The 15,802-nt window shown below is 34.0% G+C and overlaps 1 protein-coding gene across 3 annotated transcripts in view; it reads right to left on the reverse strand.

Moving 5' to 3' along the window:
• The window catches only part of LOC149075525 (metabotropic glutamate receptor 1-like), a 167,166-nt gene that overhangs the window by 38,397 nt on the left and 112,967 nt on the right, over nt 1–15,802 (reverse strand). For all 3 annotated transcript variants that reach the window (XM_089242901.1, XM_089242899.1, XM_089242900.1), the window contains exon 4: nt 5,919–6,151. In XM_089242901.1, coding sequence (XP_089099027.1) covers nt 5,919–6,151 — 233 coding nt within the window. The remainder of the gene's footprint in view (nt 1–5,918; nt 6,152–15,802) is intronic.

Consider the following 15,802-nt stretch of genomic DNA (forward strand, 5'->3'; position numbering starts at 1 on the left):
TGACTTCTATTCCACGGCAAATTATAATTAGCGGTTTGATTAATTTTAGATTTTAAGTTTTTGACCACATTCCCTTTGAATTTTCGTATTTAAAAATTTCGATTAGAAAATGATATCACTTTCTAGATTATTTATACAAATAAATAAATTTGTATTTAAAAGATTTTCAAGTGGATAAATCCAGTGAAATATTTTTCGATCATATGGAAGACTAATTCGGGAATCTATCATTTTAATTTACATGGCCGACCGGCCATGTGTATGTAGATTACTTTTTTTGTTATTTATATATCTGTGAGCGTGGGGGAATATTAATACAGTAAAACCGCTTTTAATGGAGACCCTCATATGCGGCCAGCCCTCTTTTAAAGCCAAATAATAAGTTCGTGGTGTATAATAATATTTACACCAGAAAGTATTATTATAAATTTATTATATATATATACATAATACTTTTCACAAACTCCTTATTAACGGTCACCCCTCTTTTACGGACGAATTTTTTTTGCCCAACCGGTGTCCGCAAAAGAGAGATATATTAATATTAATTACGTATATTAGCATTTCCAACTGTCATATTGTCACCTTAAAATATGACAGTTGGAAATTACTGATAATTATTGGACCATTTTTGTCGCCCCACGGCCATCTTCGCAAGCGAAAGCTAATTTGAGAACTTGAGTTTATAATAGCCAATTTCGAACGCCTTTTCGACCATCTCTGTCACCTAAGGGACTGTTGTGCTGAACGGCCATCGCAGTCATTTCATTCACACCAGAGACAATTCAGTCCTATTTCTCGCACCAGTAGATTGTTTGACCAGTGCTTATTGGAACGGGAAATTCAGTCTATTACGAAATGTGCTTCATCTCCCACGTATCTTACCAAGAATTTTGTGCGCTCTTCGGTAATTCCGATCACTTTTGTTCCCTACTGCTCATATTATTCACGCGAGGGCGAATTGGACAGGGACCGATAAAGAATTTATTGCCGATTGCAAATACAAGGTACCTTCGTAACGAATTTATTTCCGAATCAAAATTCTGATCAGTTGTTTCGCTGAGCTGTCCTTCCGCTCATTTCAGTGTCGTCTATTCTGTAAAACAGCGTTTCTCAACCTATGGTCCACGGACGATGGCATAGGTGGTCTGCAGGTATATTTGATAAAATTATTCACCCGTTGCAGTTGATATTAGTAATATCCATATGGGTTCAATTAAAATTATGCCTTAGGTTTATGTATGTTCACCATATATCATCGAGGAGAAATGCAGGAAACTGCGATCTTCAATCCGGGATGTCACTAAATTCTGCCAAAAATTTCAATTTTTTGCTTCAAATGCAATTTGCTAACTACTGCTAAAATTGCTGAAGGGTGTGGATATAAAATGCTCCTACGCAAATAACAAAAATGCACAGTATTTCACGGAAAAAATATTCAAATGATCTGATGATGACTATAGTTCATTGACAAAAATACGGTAAACTGGGATCTTCTAAATAATAATCCATATAAAATACGAGACACATCACCGATTTTCATTAGGAAACATCACCAAAAGCAGGCACAATCACAACCCGATCGTATAATTATATTGTAATTAAAATTTCTGAAAATTTGAATTTTTTGCGGCAAAAAAACGTTAAACTTGACAAATGTATGGGACAAATATTTATAATTTTTGTGCCATAATTATTGATATAATTATTTATACTATTATGAAAACGCCGTATCTGTGTGCGTGTGTGTGTATTATATTTGACTTTAGTGATTGTTACAAATTGAAATAAGTATCATTGAAAAAACAGGACAAATGTGTAAAAAAATATCGGAGTCCGCCAAATTGTTTGCGAAAAAAAAGGTTCTCACCAAAAAAGAGTTTCGAGCTCATGGGATAATCTCGGAACCGGAACATCATTTGTTAAATTGAATCACTAAATGTAAAAAGGTCATGTCTCATTTTTTTAAATTTTCAGGGGAGACGGGAAAAAACGAGTTTTCCCGAATAGTTCTCGTTTTTAGCAAAACATTTAATTATAGTGTCTGTGGAATACATTTAATCAAGAGTTGGCTTCTCTATTACACATTAATATTAAATATAAAAATTTTAAAAAATGAGACATGACACCTTTTTACATTTAAACCGGGTTTTCCTAGGAGCAGGTTTTTTCAGCGCTCGCAGCGTAAAAATGCTGATTGGTTAAATACCTGAAATTCAGGTTTTTTAGGCAGGACCCCACTCCAAATTACTGAAGAATTTTATTACTTATAAAAATTATACTTTAATTATATCCGTGCTTAATTATTTATGGTAAAATTATTTTTTCAGTGTTTTCAGTTACTGTTTCTATTATCATTTCTCTAAAATTATTTTAGTCTGGCAATATCAAATTATAGTTTTTCATATTCTACGTTTAATTAGTTCTTTATTCTCATTAATTCTGCAAGCATACCTTTCATGTAGTTCTTTGTATTAGTTTTTCATTTTAATTCTTCCGCTATTTTTATAATATTTCTTTGATTATTTCTATTTAGTTTTACGATTATTTGTTTCTATTTGGTTCCTCCATTATATTTATATTTCGTAATTCTTCCATTATTTCTATTTATTTCTCACATGATTTTCATTTATTTCTTCCATTAGTTTTACTTATTTTTTTACAATATCTCTATTTATATTATTTATATTATTTTTACCATTATTTATATTATTTTTACCATTATTTATATTATTTTTACCATTATTTATGTTATTTAATACCTATTATTTTTATCAATTCTTCCATTAATTTTAACATAATTTTTTTTTGTAAATTCTGCAACTATTTCTCTTATTAAACCTTCAATTATCGCTCTCGTGAAACTAGAATGACAAAATTTTAAAAATCAGAATTTTTGTATAATCAGAAATTTCTTTTGATTTCCGGTCTCGAGAGTGCCCGAAAAAATGTTCCGGCCCTGGAATTCCTTAACACGGTGCTATTGGCTAAGGCATTTCGAGCGTCCTAATAACCAGTTTCAAGTCCTAATTCTATTTTCAATACATTTTCTACCCTCAAAATATCTCTCTCGATAAATCTTTCCCAATCTAATAACACCAAAAAATGCTACACCGCATCTTCCGCTAACCAATGTTCTGGACATTTATTGGACTAGACTTTAAATGAGAGTCACATTTTTGTGATCCTTACAACAGAATTAGGATCTGGAAAAAACCGCAGCATCTCCCATCTCCGTCTTTTATCCCGGACGGATAAGCACGTCCAAGTACAGGCATAAAAAAACACAAGGGGTACATATTCTTTTTTTTATATGCGTTCATCTCTGCGTCATTAGCGAACACTCATCATTAGTCTTATCATTAAGCCATTAGAGACATTACCAAAAACAAAAAAAAAGGCCATAAAAGTAACAAATTACCATAAGAAAAAAAACAAAAAGGCGAAGGATTATTACTATCTGGAAACAAAAAAATGACGTCCGTTACATTATAATACTGAAAAATGATCATCGTTTGACATCAAAATGGTTTCCAGTCGAACACAAACCATTACTTGGACCTTAAATTATGATAAGGGATAACAGGGAAGGTTTTTATAACAAAGGAAAAAAAAAATTATCATGTAAGACGTGGAATGTTCTGGAGAAAGTCCGACGTTGAAATTATTTTTCAAACGAATTATTTTTTCACTTAATTAGAACTTTTATTAATTAAAATTCAATTTTTAACCGAAATATAACAAATAAGAATCGAAAAAATGAGTTCCTTTTCGTATTTAATTAAATATTTTTTGAATTTTGTTTGTTTTTAATAAAAATATATTTTTTTTTAAAATAATTTTAAAATATAATTAGTTATAAGTGTTCGGAAGTTATTATTTGTCCCGTAAAAAAGTTGTTTGCTTTTGAAGAGCTTGAAAGAAAAGATGAAGACGCTTGCTCTTTCTCTTTCCATTTTATTATCTTTTATGAAGAATATATTTATACTGGTGGTGAAGAAAAAATTAATTAATTTGGTTTCAAGGTTGGCGTAATTTGGCGGCTAAAATGAATTAGTTTTGTTTTTTATGGTTGTTTAAAAAATTCATATTTTGTTTTCGCTTTTTTTCCTTCTGTATAGCTGAAATTTCAATTCGAAGCGATTTTATTGACCCAGTTTCTGAAGAATTTGTTAAATTTAATGTTAGAGAATTTTATCCTTATTATGATGAGGGTGGAAATTGGAGATTTTTTTTCTTTCATTAAAATTGTGAAATTTATTTCTTTTATTAATTATTGAATTACTTTGTTTATTAATTCTACAAATATTTATCTCATTAACTCTACAATTATTCCTTTCATAATTCTACAATTATTTATTTCATTAATCCTGAATTTTGATTGAGTTATTTCTTTCATTGGATTATTTCTTTCATTGAATTATTTCTTTCATTGGATTATTTCTTTTCATTGGATTATTTCTTTCATTGGATTATTTCTTTCATTGGATTATTTTTTTTCATTGAATTATTTCTTTCATTGAATTATTTCTTTCATTAGTCCTGAATTGGTGGAACCCTTGATAGTTATAAGGCTGGTACATGGGGCCCTTGATGATAATGAGGTTGTTCTGCACAACTCGAAAATTTTTTTGTATATTTAATTAAAAAAAACCTTGCCCCTACTGCCGTGTCCACAACATCATAGCCCCAAAGTAAAATGAAAGGGCAGCATAAATGAGGGAAAGGAGCGCTGTCCGTTAGTTTTTCCTGTTCTTTCATAACTTTTCTCCGATTTTTGAATTCAAATATCTTAGTGAATATAGCACTTGGAAACATGAAATTCTTTTCTGTTGGTCTCAGGAGATACAGAGCAACAACTTTTTAATTGGAAGTTAGAGGACAAGGGAAATGTATAAAAATTAGGTGGTTTTTATTTTTTGATTCCCCGTATTTTTACTCTCAGTTAGTGCCAGCTTTTCAGTACCAGTTTGAACGACTTTTGAGCATTTTTTAAATTCGAATCATGCCTCTACGACGGATGGTTGATGAGGAGCTGAAGGCCGCATCAGCACTTATAGGACACCCTGTATATTGTTCGAATCACACAGAAGAGGTAGTTATATATAGAAAGTTAACGATCTTCATATATATCTTTTTAAAAAAATTCAAAATCTTGGCTGTTAACTCAAGAAAATTCACATTATCTATTTGGCATTGTAATGTTTTATCTTGAATAAGCCGCTAAATGCCGATTTTTTTTGTCCATCAACTCCATTCCTATTACCACTTATTGCTTAGCATTATATATATATACATATATATATATTATGTATATATACAGTCGAATACCGTTTCAATGAATACCGTTATAGCGAAAATCTCGTTTTAACGAACAATTTTCTAATCCACCAGATAAGTTTAGATAGTAACGACACAAAAACCTAGAATTCCTTTACAACGATATTTCGTTATAACGAAGTGATTTCTCCGGTCTGTTGGAGTTCGTTATAACGGGATTCAACTGTATGTTAATTTTTTTCTTTTCTTTCGTTGTTATTTGTACCGACAAACATGTATCAGCTATTAGTTTTGTGAGCTTACAAGCTTGCTTAGCTCCTCAATGTTTTGTGCCTGTGTTTTAACTGACTATAAATAAAAGTATCTTATCTTAAAAAAGTTATAACTTTTTTAAACTAATCATTGAATTAATTTGAATTTTTTTGTTGAGGTTGAAAAAAGATGCCCATAAAAATGTCAGGTAAATATGAGTAATTTATAATATTTACTTTTAACGAACTGGATATGATATATGCTATCGTTGGGTGATTTGCATGTAATGGCATTTGTGGTAGCATGTGCTTGACTCTAATCTATTCTTTATTTGACAAGACAATAGTAACTGGTAAATACTGTATATATATAACTGTTATATTTACCAGTGCAACTTTTATCATACAGCATCCGGTTGCGGCCCTTTTCGAGAGTGCAGTTGAACCTGTTCTCCCAGAATTCCTTAAACCACGGGTTCCTCGTGTTGCTATGAGGTTGCAGTCTAAAATAATAAGGATCGAAACTGCTGTCATACGACGAATGGATACGTATGGATATGCCTCCTAGAGCTTCTTGCTCGTATTCCTCCGATACGTCGTGCCTGTCAGACCAACCATCACTGTGGGAAATAAAAAAGATATAAACATCCATTAAATTTTTAGTATGCAGGGCAAGTCCTAATTCGGCTTTTATCCCATCAAGCATTCGTAGTAGAGGTGCGGTTCCAATTTAAAAAATGCTCAAAATGTGTTCAGAAATAACCAAGTTTAGATTGTGAAAATACAGTGTGTCACAAAATAAAAATTCTAAATTTTTGTACAATTCCCCCTATTCTTTAATTTCCAATTAGAAATTTGTTGCTCGGTCTTTTCGGAGTCCAAAAAAAAAAATGTTTTTTTTTAAATTGCATATTTGCTGAGATATTTGAACTCAAATGTCAGAGAAAACGGGGGAAGGATCAGCATTAACCAATGGACAAACTCATTATGTTGGTCTTTCCCACCCTTTCTTTGATTTCAAATATCTCAGTGAATATTGCAGTTAAAAACGTCGGATTTGTTGTTGGCCTCGAGACAGAGAAGGCAACACCTTTCTAATTGGAAGTTAGATAACGGGGAGACCGTATAAAAATTTCGATTTTTTTTATTTTGTGACACACTGCATTTTCACTCTCAAAACTGGTACAGAGTGATTTCTGAACACATTTTGGATATTTTTTAAACTCAAACCACATCACTATATGACGAACGGTTGATGAGGTGAAGGCCATGCAAACACTTACAGGACACCCTGTATATATTTACACCATGCTCATAAAATAAATCCTCTCATCTATCACTTATGAGCCTCTGGGAAGTTATCTAGCCATCAGAATTTTCAAAAATTCTGTATTCAGAATATTTAGACGAGCGGTTCTTAAGCTTTATTGATTCGCGGAGAAATTTTTGTATATAATTTCTATGGTGGAGCCCCTTAGGCTTCTCTTTTATTTATTTATCAAATTTACTGATTTATTTTATTTCCCTCGTGTATCCGTGGAATCCCTGAGAAGTGCACACGGACCACCAAGCGCTTCGCGGAGCACCGGTTGAGAATCGCTAATTTAGTCTATGAAGAAGAGATGTTTTAGTGAAGAAAATAATTGTTAATTTTATCCACCAGAGGCGTTTAAACCACTGTGGTATTTTAAAAACGATGCAAATTAAAGCTTCCCTTAGATTGAAAAATTTCGGTCTCCTCCGTGAAGCGAGTTTAGTTTTTTTTTGGTATTTTTCAGTGAGACACGTATATCGCAGTGGTATTGTAATGGTGGTTTCAATGCAATGAACAACAGCTATTTTTATTGTAATAATTTTGCAGATATATTAACAAAATAATAAAATGCTCACGTGGCATGTCCAAGAAAGCGGTACCGAAAGCGTAAACGCATGAACCCAATTCTGGAAGGTATGCAGGCCCCCGGAAATTTCTCACCCGCTGATTGGATAAATGCAGTTCAGTTCAGAAACAAGACTTCCAATGTTTGCCCCGATGTATGTTATCATATTGAAAACATTTACTTTCGCGATTCAAAAGAAGACAGATAGCTCCCAGCTTTAACCTGGAATAAATGTTTCGAAATATTTGGAAAAAAAATATTTTTTTATTTTTATTTTCCGATCTCTTCACGGGCCATCAAAAAATCTTTGGCAGAGCTCTTGGTGCTCCTCGGAGTACAGTTTGGGAACCCCGGCTCTACTTGATGCGAAAGATAAGTTACCAGTTTCTTGAAGCTCTTACGTCATTCACCATGATGCTTCGTTTTTATGATTTGAGGTTTTTGCGGTCATTCCAAATGACGTACTCTGAAAATTAGGGCTGGTCTGACAGATCGACTAATCGGATCGGCTAATCGATAAATTGTTAATCGCAGATAAGACTTTCAGTTGAGTTAATGGACTCGATCAATCCGATCAAAATTCGATTAAAATTTTTATTGAAAGTTTATAATTCAATTTGATTTATTTGACTAAACCGATTGAATGTCTTGAATTATGTTCCTATACATAACATTTCAGATAACTGACCGTATTTAAAAATATTTGAATCAATATTTTGATCAAATTTTTCGACATAAGTAAACACAAGTCGATTCAAAGAAAACTAGTGATTATTTCTAAAAGTACTGATTAAAAAAAACAAGATCCACGTTAAGAAATTCAAGGATATGCCAAGCATGTTCAGCATATCGTCTCCCTTATGCTAGGTACATGAATGTGCAAATGCTCACTTTTGCGTCTGTCAGCTGGTTGAATCTTGCGAAGTTTTGCCAGAAACGCAAATGCGTATCCCCCTTTTGAAACACAGTTCACAAAACATTTTAGGAGAACAACTTTCATAGAGTAACATTCAAAAGTCGTTTTCCAAGTTCTAGAAATTCGCACATTCATGCGAAAGAGTGTAAAGGGGGACGATATTAAAATGGCTACCGCGGGCGGCCTTCATTTCTTAATATATTTCTCTATTTGTTTACATCCATTCAGTGGATGGATGCGTAAAATGAGTAGAATATATTTTATGCAGTTTCAATTAATATTACCGTATATACTCGTGTATAAGCCGACCCCCCCCCCCACTTCAGGACCACCAAAACCGCAATAAATTGAAAACCCGTGTATAAGCCGATCCCCCAAAAAATCCGTTCATTTCAGAGAAAAAAAATTCTTATATTTTCATGCAAAATGAATAGCTTGCTTGTGGAAATTTACAATAGAAAATGATTCAAACTTTTTAAATCATTTCTTCTGTCTCCAAGCTCATCGTAATCCATCAGATCATCATAAGGTGCGGCATCTTCGTTTTTATCTTCATCTGGGCTGTCTCATCGCTATTGTCACTTTCAAACAGGATAGATATCATCTTCAGTTCCGTCCATCGCATTGCTGATGCAACATTTTTTGAAGGATCGGATGATAATTTCGGCGGAAACAGGAATTCCACGCCTCATGTACCCATTGGCGTACCAAGCCAATGTCAGTTTTCTTCAAGGCACCACTTTATCATCGGAACTCATCCATTCGATCCACAAATCCCTCAAATAGTCTTTGAGAGGCTTATTGATGCTCACATCTAAAGGCTGTACAATCGACGTTAGCTTACATGGTATCAAAGCCAATGATGTTTTAGATTTCTTTGCCTCGGCTTTGACATTATCGGTTCTGTGGGGGGGGGGGGGGGTTTGAACATATCCCATACCAATAATGCCGGTTTCTCGAACACTGCTACAAAAATGACTACTGATTGCGGGGGTCGATATTTTCTTACCAAAAACTGACCCCAGTATAAGCCGACCCCCCCCCCCTCCCACTTGAAGAACGAATTTTTCTACAAAAAAACTTGGCTTATACACGAGTATATACGGTATATAGTTTCAATTAATATTATATAGTTTCAATTAATATTATATAGTTATCAACACAACGTTTGCTATGCATGAATAGCATTTGTATTCGATTAAAATCCGATGAATCGGTCGATTAATCGATTAACATTTCTTGATTAATCAGTTAAAAATTTTAATCGATTCCCAGCCCTACTCAAAATACAATGGGTTTTCGCGGAACAGTTTTTTTTCCCTTCGGAAAGATATAGTCTCCTTTTTTCTGATTAGTCAAGCGAGATTAACAAAATCCAATCTCTAAACCAATGTAGCAGCATCCAGTGTAACCATGTGCAGCAGCATTGCAATTCTGCCTGAGAAACAATCAACGAGATTGCAGAAACTATATAGATTCTGCTTTACGACAAGCCTTCTTCAAATATTGCTCCATCTAGTAATTTTTATCGCGTTTTCAAAACACTTGCACAAAAAGCAAAATTTCCTCAAATATTTTTTCTTCTTCTCTCTCTCTCTTAGAAGAAATTAAACAATAGCAGTTTTTTTTACATTTGAAACTACACCTCATAAAATGAAGTGCAATTTTAGAACGTACTGAAGAACACTTATTGTTCATAAGGTGGGTGAGAGGATTTTAACTAAAAGGAAAATTGAAGATTTTTTTAAACTTAATAAGATAAGAGGAAATAGCAGGAAAATTATAAGGTCAATATTTTCAAGATTTTTAGGTCATTACTGCTCTCATATTTTCAACATTTTTTAGGTCATAGATGCTCGCATATTTTAAGATTTTTAAGCAATAAGTGCTTTCATATTTTAAGATTTGTAGGTCATAAATGCTTTTATATTTTCAAGATTTTTAGATCATAAATGCTTTCATATTTTCAAGATTATTAGGTCATAAATATCCCAGCTTTATTTATAAGCATTCTGTGCATTCCATTACGAAACGAACTCATGTAGGAAACTTTACATACCACCATTAGTTTTAAATCAATCAAAAGTCATTCCTTCGAAAAAAAAAAGTTCAACATCCCCAGTCATCATGTAAAAATATTTATCATTTCCCCCAATCAATAATCCTCTTCAAAAAAAAACATCATAGTAATAGCGTCTACTTTTTTCCTCGAATATTAGTATTGATCCAAAGAACAATCGAACGAATAAGCGAATTCCATAAATGAATTCCGTCATAAAATTCTTGTGAATTGTTCTTGGAAAATATTACCAATGATTGTTTTATAACCCCGGTAATAAAAGAAATTGCAACGTAAAGCGCGTTTTCTCTTATATCTTCCATTTCTCCTAACTTTTTCCCCAATTCGAGTAAAAGTATATAACCGTTCCAGTTTTCGGCAGCGTATCATCGTGAATGTACACGAAATCACGTAAAGGGTATCAAGTTATATCCATCAGTAATAACAATAGTAGAAGATGGATACCTTTAGTACCGTCTGTACTGGAGTTGTACGAAGGATTGTTCGGTTCGAAAGTGGAAACTTGAAGACAGTAACGAGTGCAGTAGTTGTTCATGGATGTGGAGAATTCCTATTTTTATTTTCGAAGTTGGATTTCATCACGTTCCAGAATGTCCATGACAGGATCTCCAGTAAGGGTCTGTACAGAGTATCCTGTAAGTGTTAAAGCGGCGTTCATCTCATCAACCGTCCCTCGTAGAGGTACGATTCCAATTTAAAAAATGCTCAAATGGCGTTGAAAAATCCCCCTGTACCCGTTTAGACAGAGAAAATGCAATGACTCACAAAATAAAAAAAACCCAAATTTCTTCAGAGTGATTCAGAAACGATGGGATAAACTTTAAGAGGTAATGCAAACAATTTTCATCCAAGCATACATGGTCTAACATGAAACGCTAGCGCGTTTCGAAACGGCCGCTCTGCAAACGTTAAAACGACATTCCTGTTGAAATTTATCGGGAGAAAAAGAACACCACATGCATGCAAATGTAACTTGGGGAAAAGAAGAAACCTTATGCAAATCTGCGTCATAGTGAATAAAAGACTTTTTTTTTTCTTTCATGAAAATTGTTTGTGTTTGTTTGTACTATCACCTCTTTTGAAGTTTTTCCCACATTTTTGAATCACCCTGTGTACTACCCGGTCCTTTAATTTCTGATTAGGAAGTTGTTGCCTTCTGAGGCCAACAGAAAAAATTCCAAGTTTCTAAGTGTAATATTCGCTGAGATATTCAAATTCACAAATAGGGGAAAAGTTGGGAAAGGACAATCTAAATGAGGGAAAGGAGTTAGTTTTAGTGTCCGTTAGTTTTTTGCTGTTCTTTCACCTCCGATTTTTGAATTCAAATATCTTAGTAAATATTGTACTTTAAAAACATGGAATTTTCCCTGTTGGCCTCAGGAGATTCAATTGAAAAGTTGAAAAAACACTGTATTTTCACTCTTAAAACAGGTACAGGGTAATTTTAGAATGCCTTTTGAGAATTTTTTACATGGGAATCATACCTCCACGACGGACGGCTGATGAGATGAAGGCCTCATTAGGAGTTACAGGACACCCTGTACATCAATGTTCTTCAACATTTTTACAACTGTGTACCGACAGAAATGACAGATTAATTTTCGGACAGTCGAAAAAACATGTAAAAAGGAGGGATAACTTGCGGGCCTGTGACAAAATAAATAGGAGAAATAATATGCCGATGGCGTGCGACAAAAACTCTTAAACAGGAGAAATAATTTGCAGGCTGGCAAAACGCATAAATAGGGTGAATAATTTTCAGACCATCAAAAAAAAAAATTAAATAAATATGCGGAAAAATATCTGGTCGGTAAGAATAAACACATAAATAGGTTAAATAATTTGTGGGCTACCAAAAAATACATAAAAAAGGAATTCGAATTGAAGAATTTGCAGACCAAAAAAAATTGTTAGTTAGAGGAATAATTTTCAAACCGGCAACAAATATGTGATTACGACGAATTATCTGCATTCTGACAATAAATATGTGATGATGAAGAATAATTTGCATACCAGCAACAAATGTGGGAATACGAAGAATAATTTGCATACCGGCAGCAAATGTGTGAATATGAAGAGTAATTGTCATACCGGCAACAAATGTGTGAATATGAAGAGTAATTTGTATTTTAGCAACAAATATGTGATTATGACGAATAATCTGCATTCTGACAATACATATGTGATGATGAAGAATAATTTGCATGCCAAATTTCAGCAACAAATATGCGAATATGACGAATAATTTGCATACCGGCAGAAAATGTGTGAATATGAAGAATAATTTGTATTCCAGCAACAAATATGCGATCATGATAAATAATCTGCATTCTGACAATAAATATGTGATGATGAAGAATAATTTGCATACCAGCAACAAATGTGGGAATACGAAGAATAATTTGCATACCGGCAGCAAATGTGCGAATATGAAGAATAATTTGCATACCGGCAACAAATGTGTGAATATGAGGAGTAATTTGTATTTTAGCAACAAATATGTGATTATGACGAATAATCTGCATTCTGACAATACATATGTGATGATGAAGAATAATTTGCATGCCAAATTCCAGCAACAAACATGCGAATATGACGAATAATTTGCATACCGGCAGAAAATGTGTGAATATGAAGAATAAGATAAGTGAATTTGAAAAGAATGCACACAGACCGCCGAAACAGAAATAAACAAATACGAGCAGAAAATGACCAGTATAACAAAGATAACCGGTAAAAAAAATACACGAATACACATATAATAAATCCATGACGTGTCGGAATGTCCGTGACAAGATCTTCGGTAAGGATATTTATCATATTTAAAAAGATATCCTAGTTTCCTTGGAGGAAAATTTATATTTTCTTTACATGACAGCTTGTGAAAACACTTCCATTTCAGTGCTATTGTATCAAGACCGAATGAAAGCATCATTCTATTTATTTACTTTTTTTTTTGTTTTGTTTAAAGTCTTGCATGTTATATTCTTATGTAAACAATGTCGCAGAAATGTAAAGAAAATTTTCCAATTTTGTCTGAAGAAAATTGAGTTTTTCTTCGCCCGAAGGAAACGGGACGCCTCGAAGCGTTTCGTTTTGTTCGTGTTTTTTTGTCTTTTTCGTTTTTTGTAAAACTTAAATGCGGTGATTCTTCGAAAATTCTTGCATTTTTCGCGAATTTTTGAAATAAATGAATAAACTGTTCTTATAATAGAACAAAAACATAAAACCCAAGAAATATGAAATGGCAGATTGAATCGTGCTTAGAAATATTTTTAGAATGTCCCGCATTAAAGACATTGAAAATAATAATTCGATTAAATGTGTGATTATCGGAGGAAAATTTTATTTATTTTTTCTGATTTGATTAAAACATTTTAAATTGGTTGATATTGATTGGACGAAGTTTTAAGTAATTATTATTTTCGTTATTGACTGAGAAGAATGTGTGTGTGTATTTAATCATTTCAATTTGATAATTTATTTGTGATAATTTTTTTTTTTTATCGCACACCGATGCCCTTTTATGCGCGCGAGCTGTAAATTGGACGGGGATCTGCAAATTAATTAATGGTAATGCTATGTTAGGAAACGTGTCTCGTTTTAGATTGTTCTGTTTTCTTGGTCCCATCCATCCACTTTTTTGGAGAATACGTCAAGTTTTCACTCGGAAGGATACAAAAGCCTACCATAATTATTCGAAGGGCGCGGTAGCACAGGTCGATAAGGTGCTCGCTTAAAGTACCAAAAGATGTTTAGAGGTGTTGCGAGTTAGATACCAGGTTCGTCCTTGTCAGAAACTTTCCTGACACAGGGATACGACAGAAGCGGCGACATGACCACAGGATAAGATTGCTGCCGCAGGGACTCCCACATCGAGTGGTTAGCGCACCAACTTCTCGGGGAATATAAAAAAAATGGCTGCCGTTTGGAATCGGAAATAAATTAGGTTCTGTCCCGGTGTAATTTGCCCTCGTGTGAAAAAAATGACCGTGGTGCGACAAAAATTATCATTATTCAAAAAATTAAGCAGCTAAATCATAAGGCTTTGCACAAACCCCGCGAATCAGGAAGCTGAGTGCAAATCTCTTAGACGTACCGTAATCTCATCCCGTACACATCAATCGAGCGAGCTCGGCAAATCACCAGGATCCATCTTCAGAGATAATTACACACTGAATGGCCACTTTACGATCACTTTGTATATGACCATAATACATAAATATGAAAATATGTATGTATTATGTTCACCTTGTCAACATTTCTTTGGGCCACCTTTTGTTCTTAATACAGAGCCATCAGACATCTAGAATTACATCTATCCAATCCGGCACAATTCATCAAGCACGGTCTCAGATTTCCCAAAGTCTATCGACATCCCGTAGATTCCATTGTAAGAAGAATCAGCCGATCTCCCCATTTTAAAAAGTCTCGCCACAGAGAGCAACAGGCATACAACGATACAATTATTCAATCATTACACTTCACTCATAGTTAGAAAAAACTGGTGGCAGATGGCAGCACACTACACATAACAAGCATTACACTGAAACAAACTTCACGTCAGGTTTCACTATACCTACACGCATATTCCAACATGTACCCATTCCTTTGAGGTTCCGCAGAGGAACATGGACGAGGTGCATGTGCGGATTTAGTAGGTAAGAAGAATCAATGCTCTGCTTAGCATGGAATATACGGGAAGTTGATAAGGTCATTTGTGAAATCTGAGACTATGCATGATGAATTGCACTTTCGAATTGTGGGAGATTGAATGGTTGTGGGGATTGTGGAGGGGGGGGGGGGAGAGGCACCTAAACAAAGCAAACTCTCCTTCATGTTCCTCAAACCACTCCTGTTCAATAACAGCACTATGGCAGGACGCATCATCTTGTTGAAAGTAGCCATCCCTAAAGGGATAAACAGGATATATGAAGGTTTTTAACAACTAGCTGAAGCGAAGATGAATTTAGGAAAGACAGAAAATTCAACTACCCTTGCGGGGAATGGAACCCACGTCCTCTGGCATTCTGGGTGAGCGCCCTAGACTACAAAGGCAACGAAATACCTAAATTTTTCTTTAGACAGGATATAGTTTGTCAGCAACGATATTTAGATATGTCTTATTCAGACGCTCATGAACTGGAATTAAAGGGTCCAAAGCACGCAAGGTAACTTAAATCAGTTTTTTTGCATGACACAGTTCAGTCTTTAAACAAAACCTCGAAACCCTACATTTTGTTCTCTAAGGATAAAATTAAATAAATAGGTCTAAGATGAAAAGGACTTTAACAAGGCGGCCAACACGACGGACGCCTACAAGAGACCGAAAGAAATACATGGCAAGCGCTTACTTTTGATGATGTTTTTTTTTATGATAAGGTGTTTTTATTCA

Source organism: Pholcus phalangioides, unplaced genomic scaffold (genome assembly GCF_987345545.1).
Source record: "Pholcus phalangioides strain wild (caught in Gottingen) unplaced genomic scaffold, Ppha-v1.0 ptg000015l_1, whole genome shotgun sequence".
NCBI classification, from domain to species: domain Eukaryota; kingdom Metazoa; phylum Arthropoda; class Arachnida; order Araneae; family Pholcidae; genus Pholcus; species Pholcus phalangioides.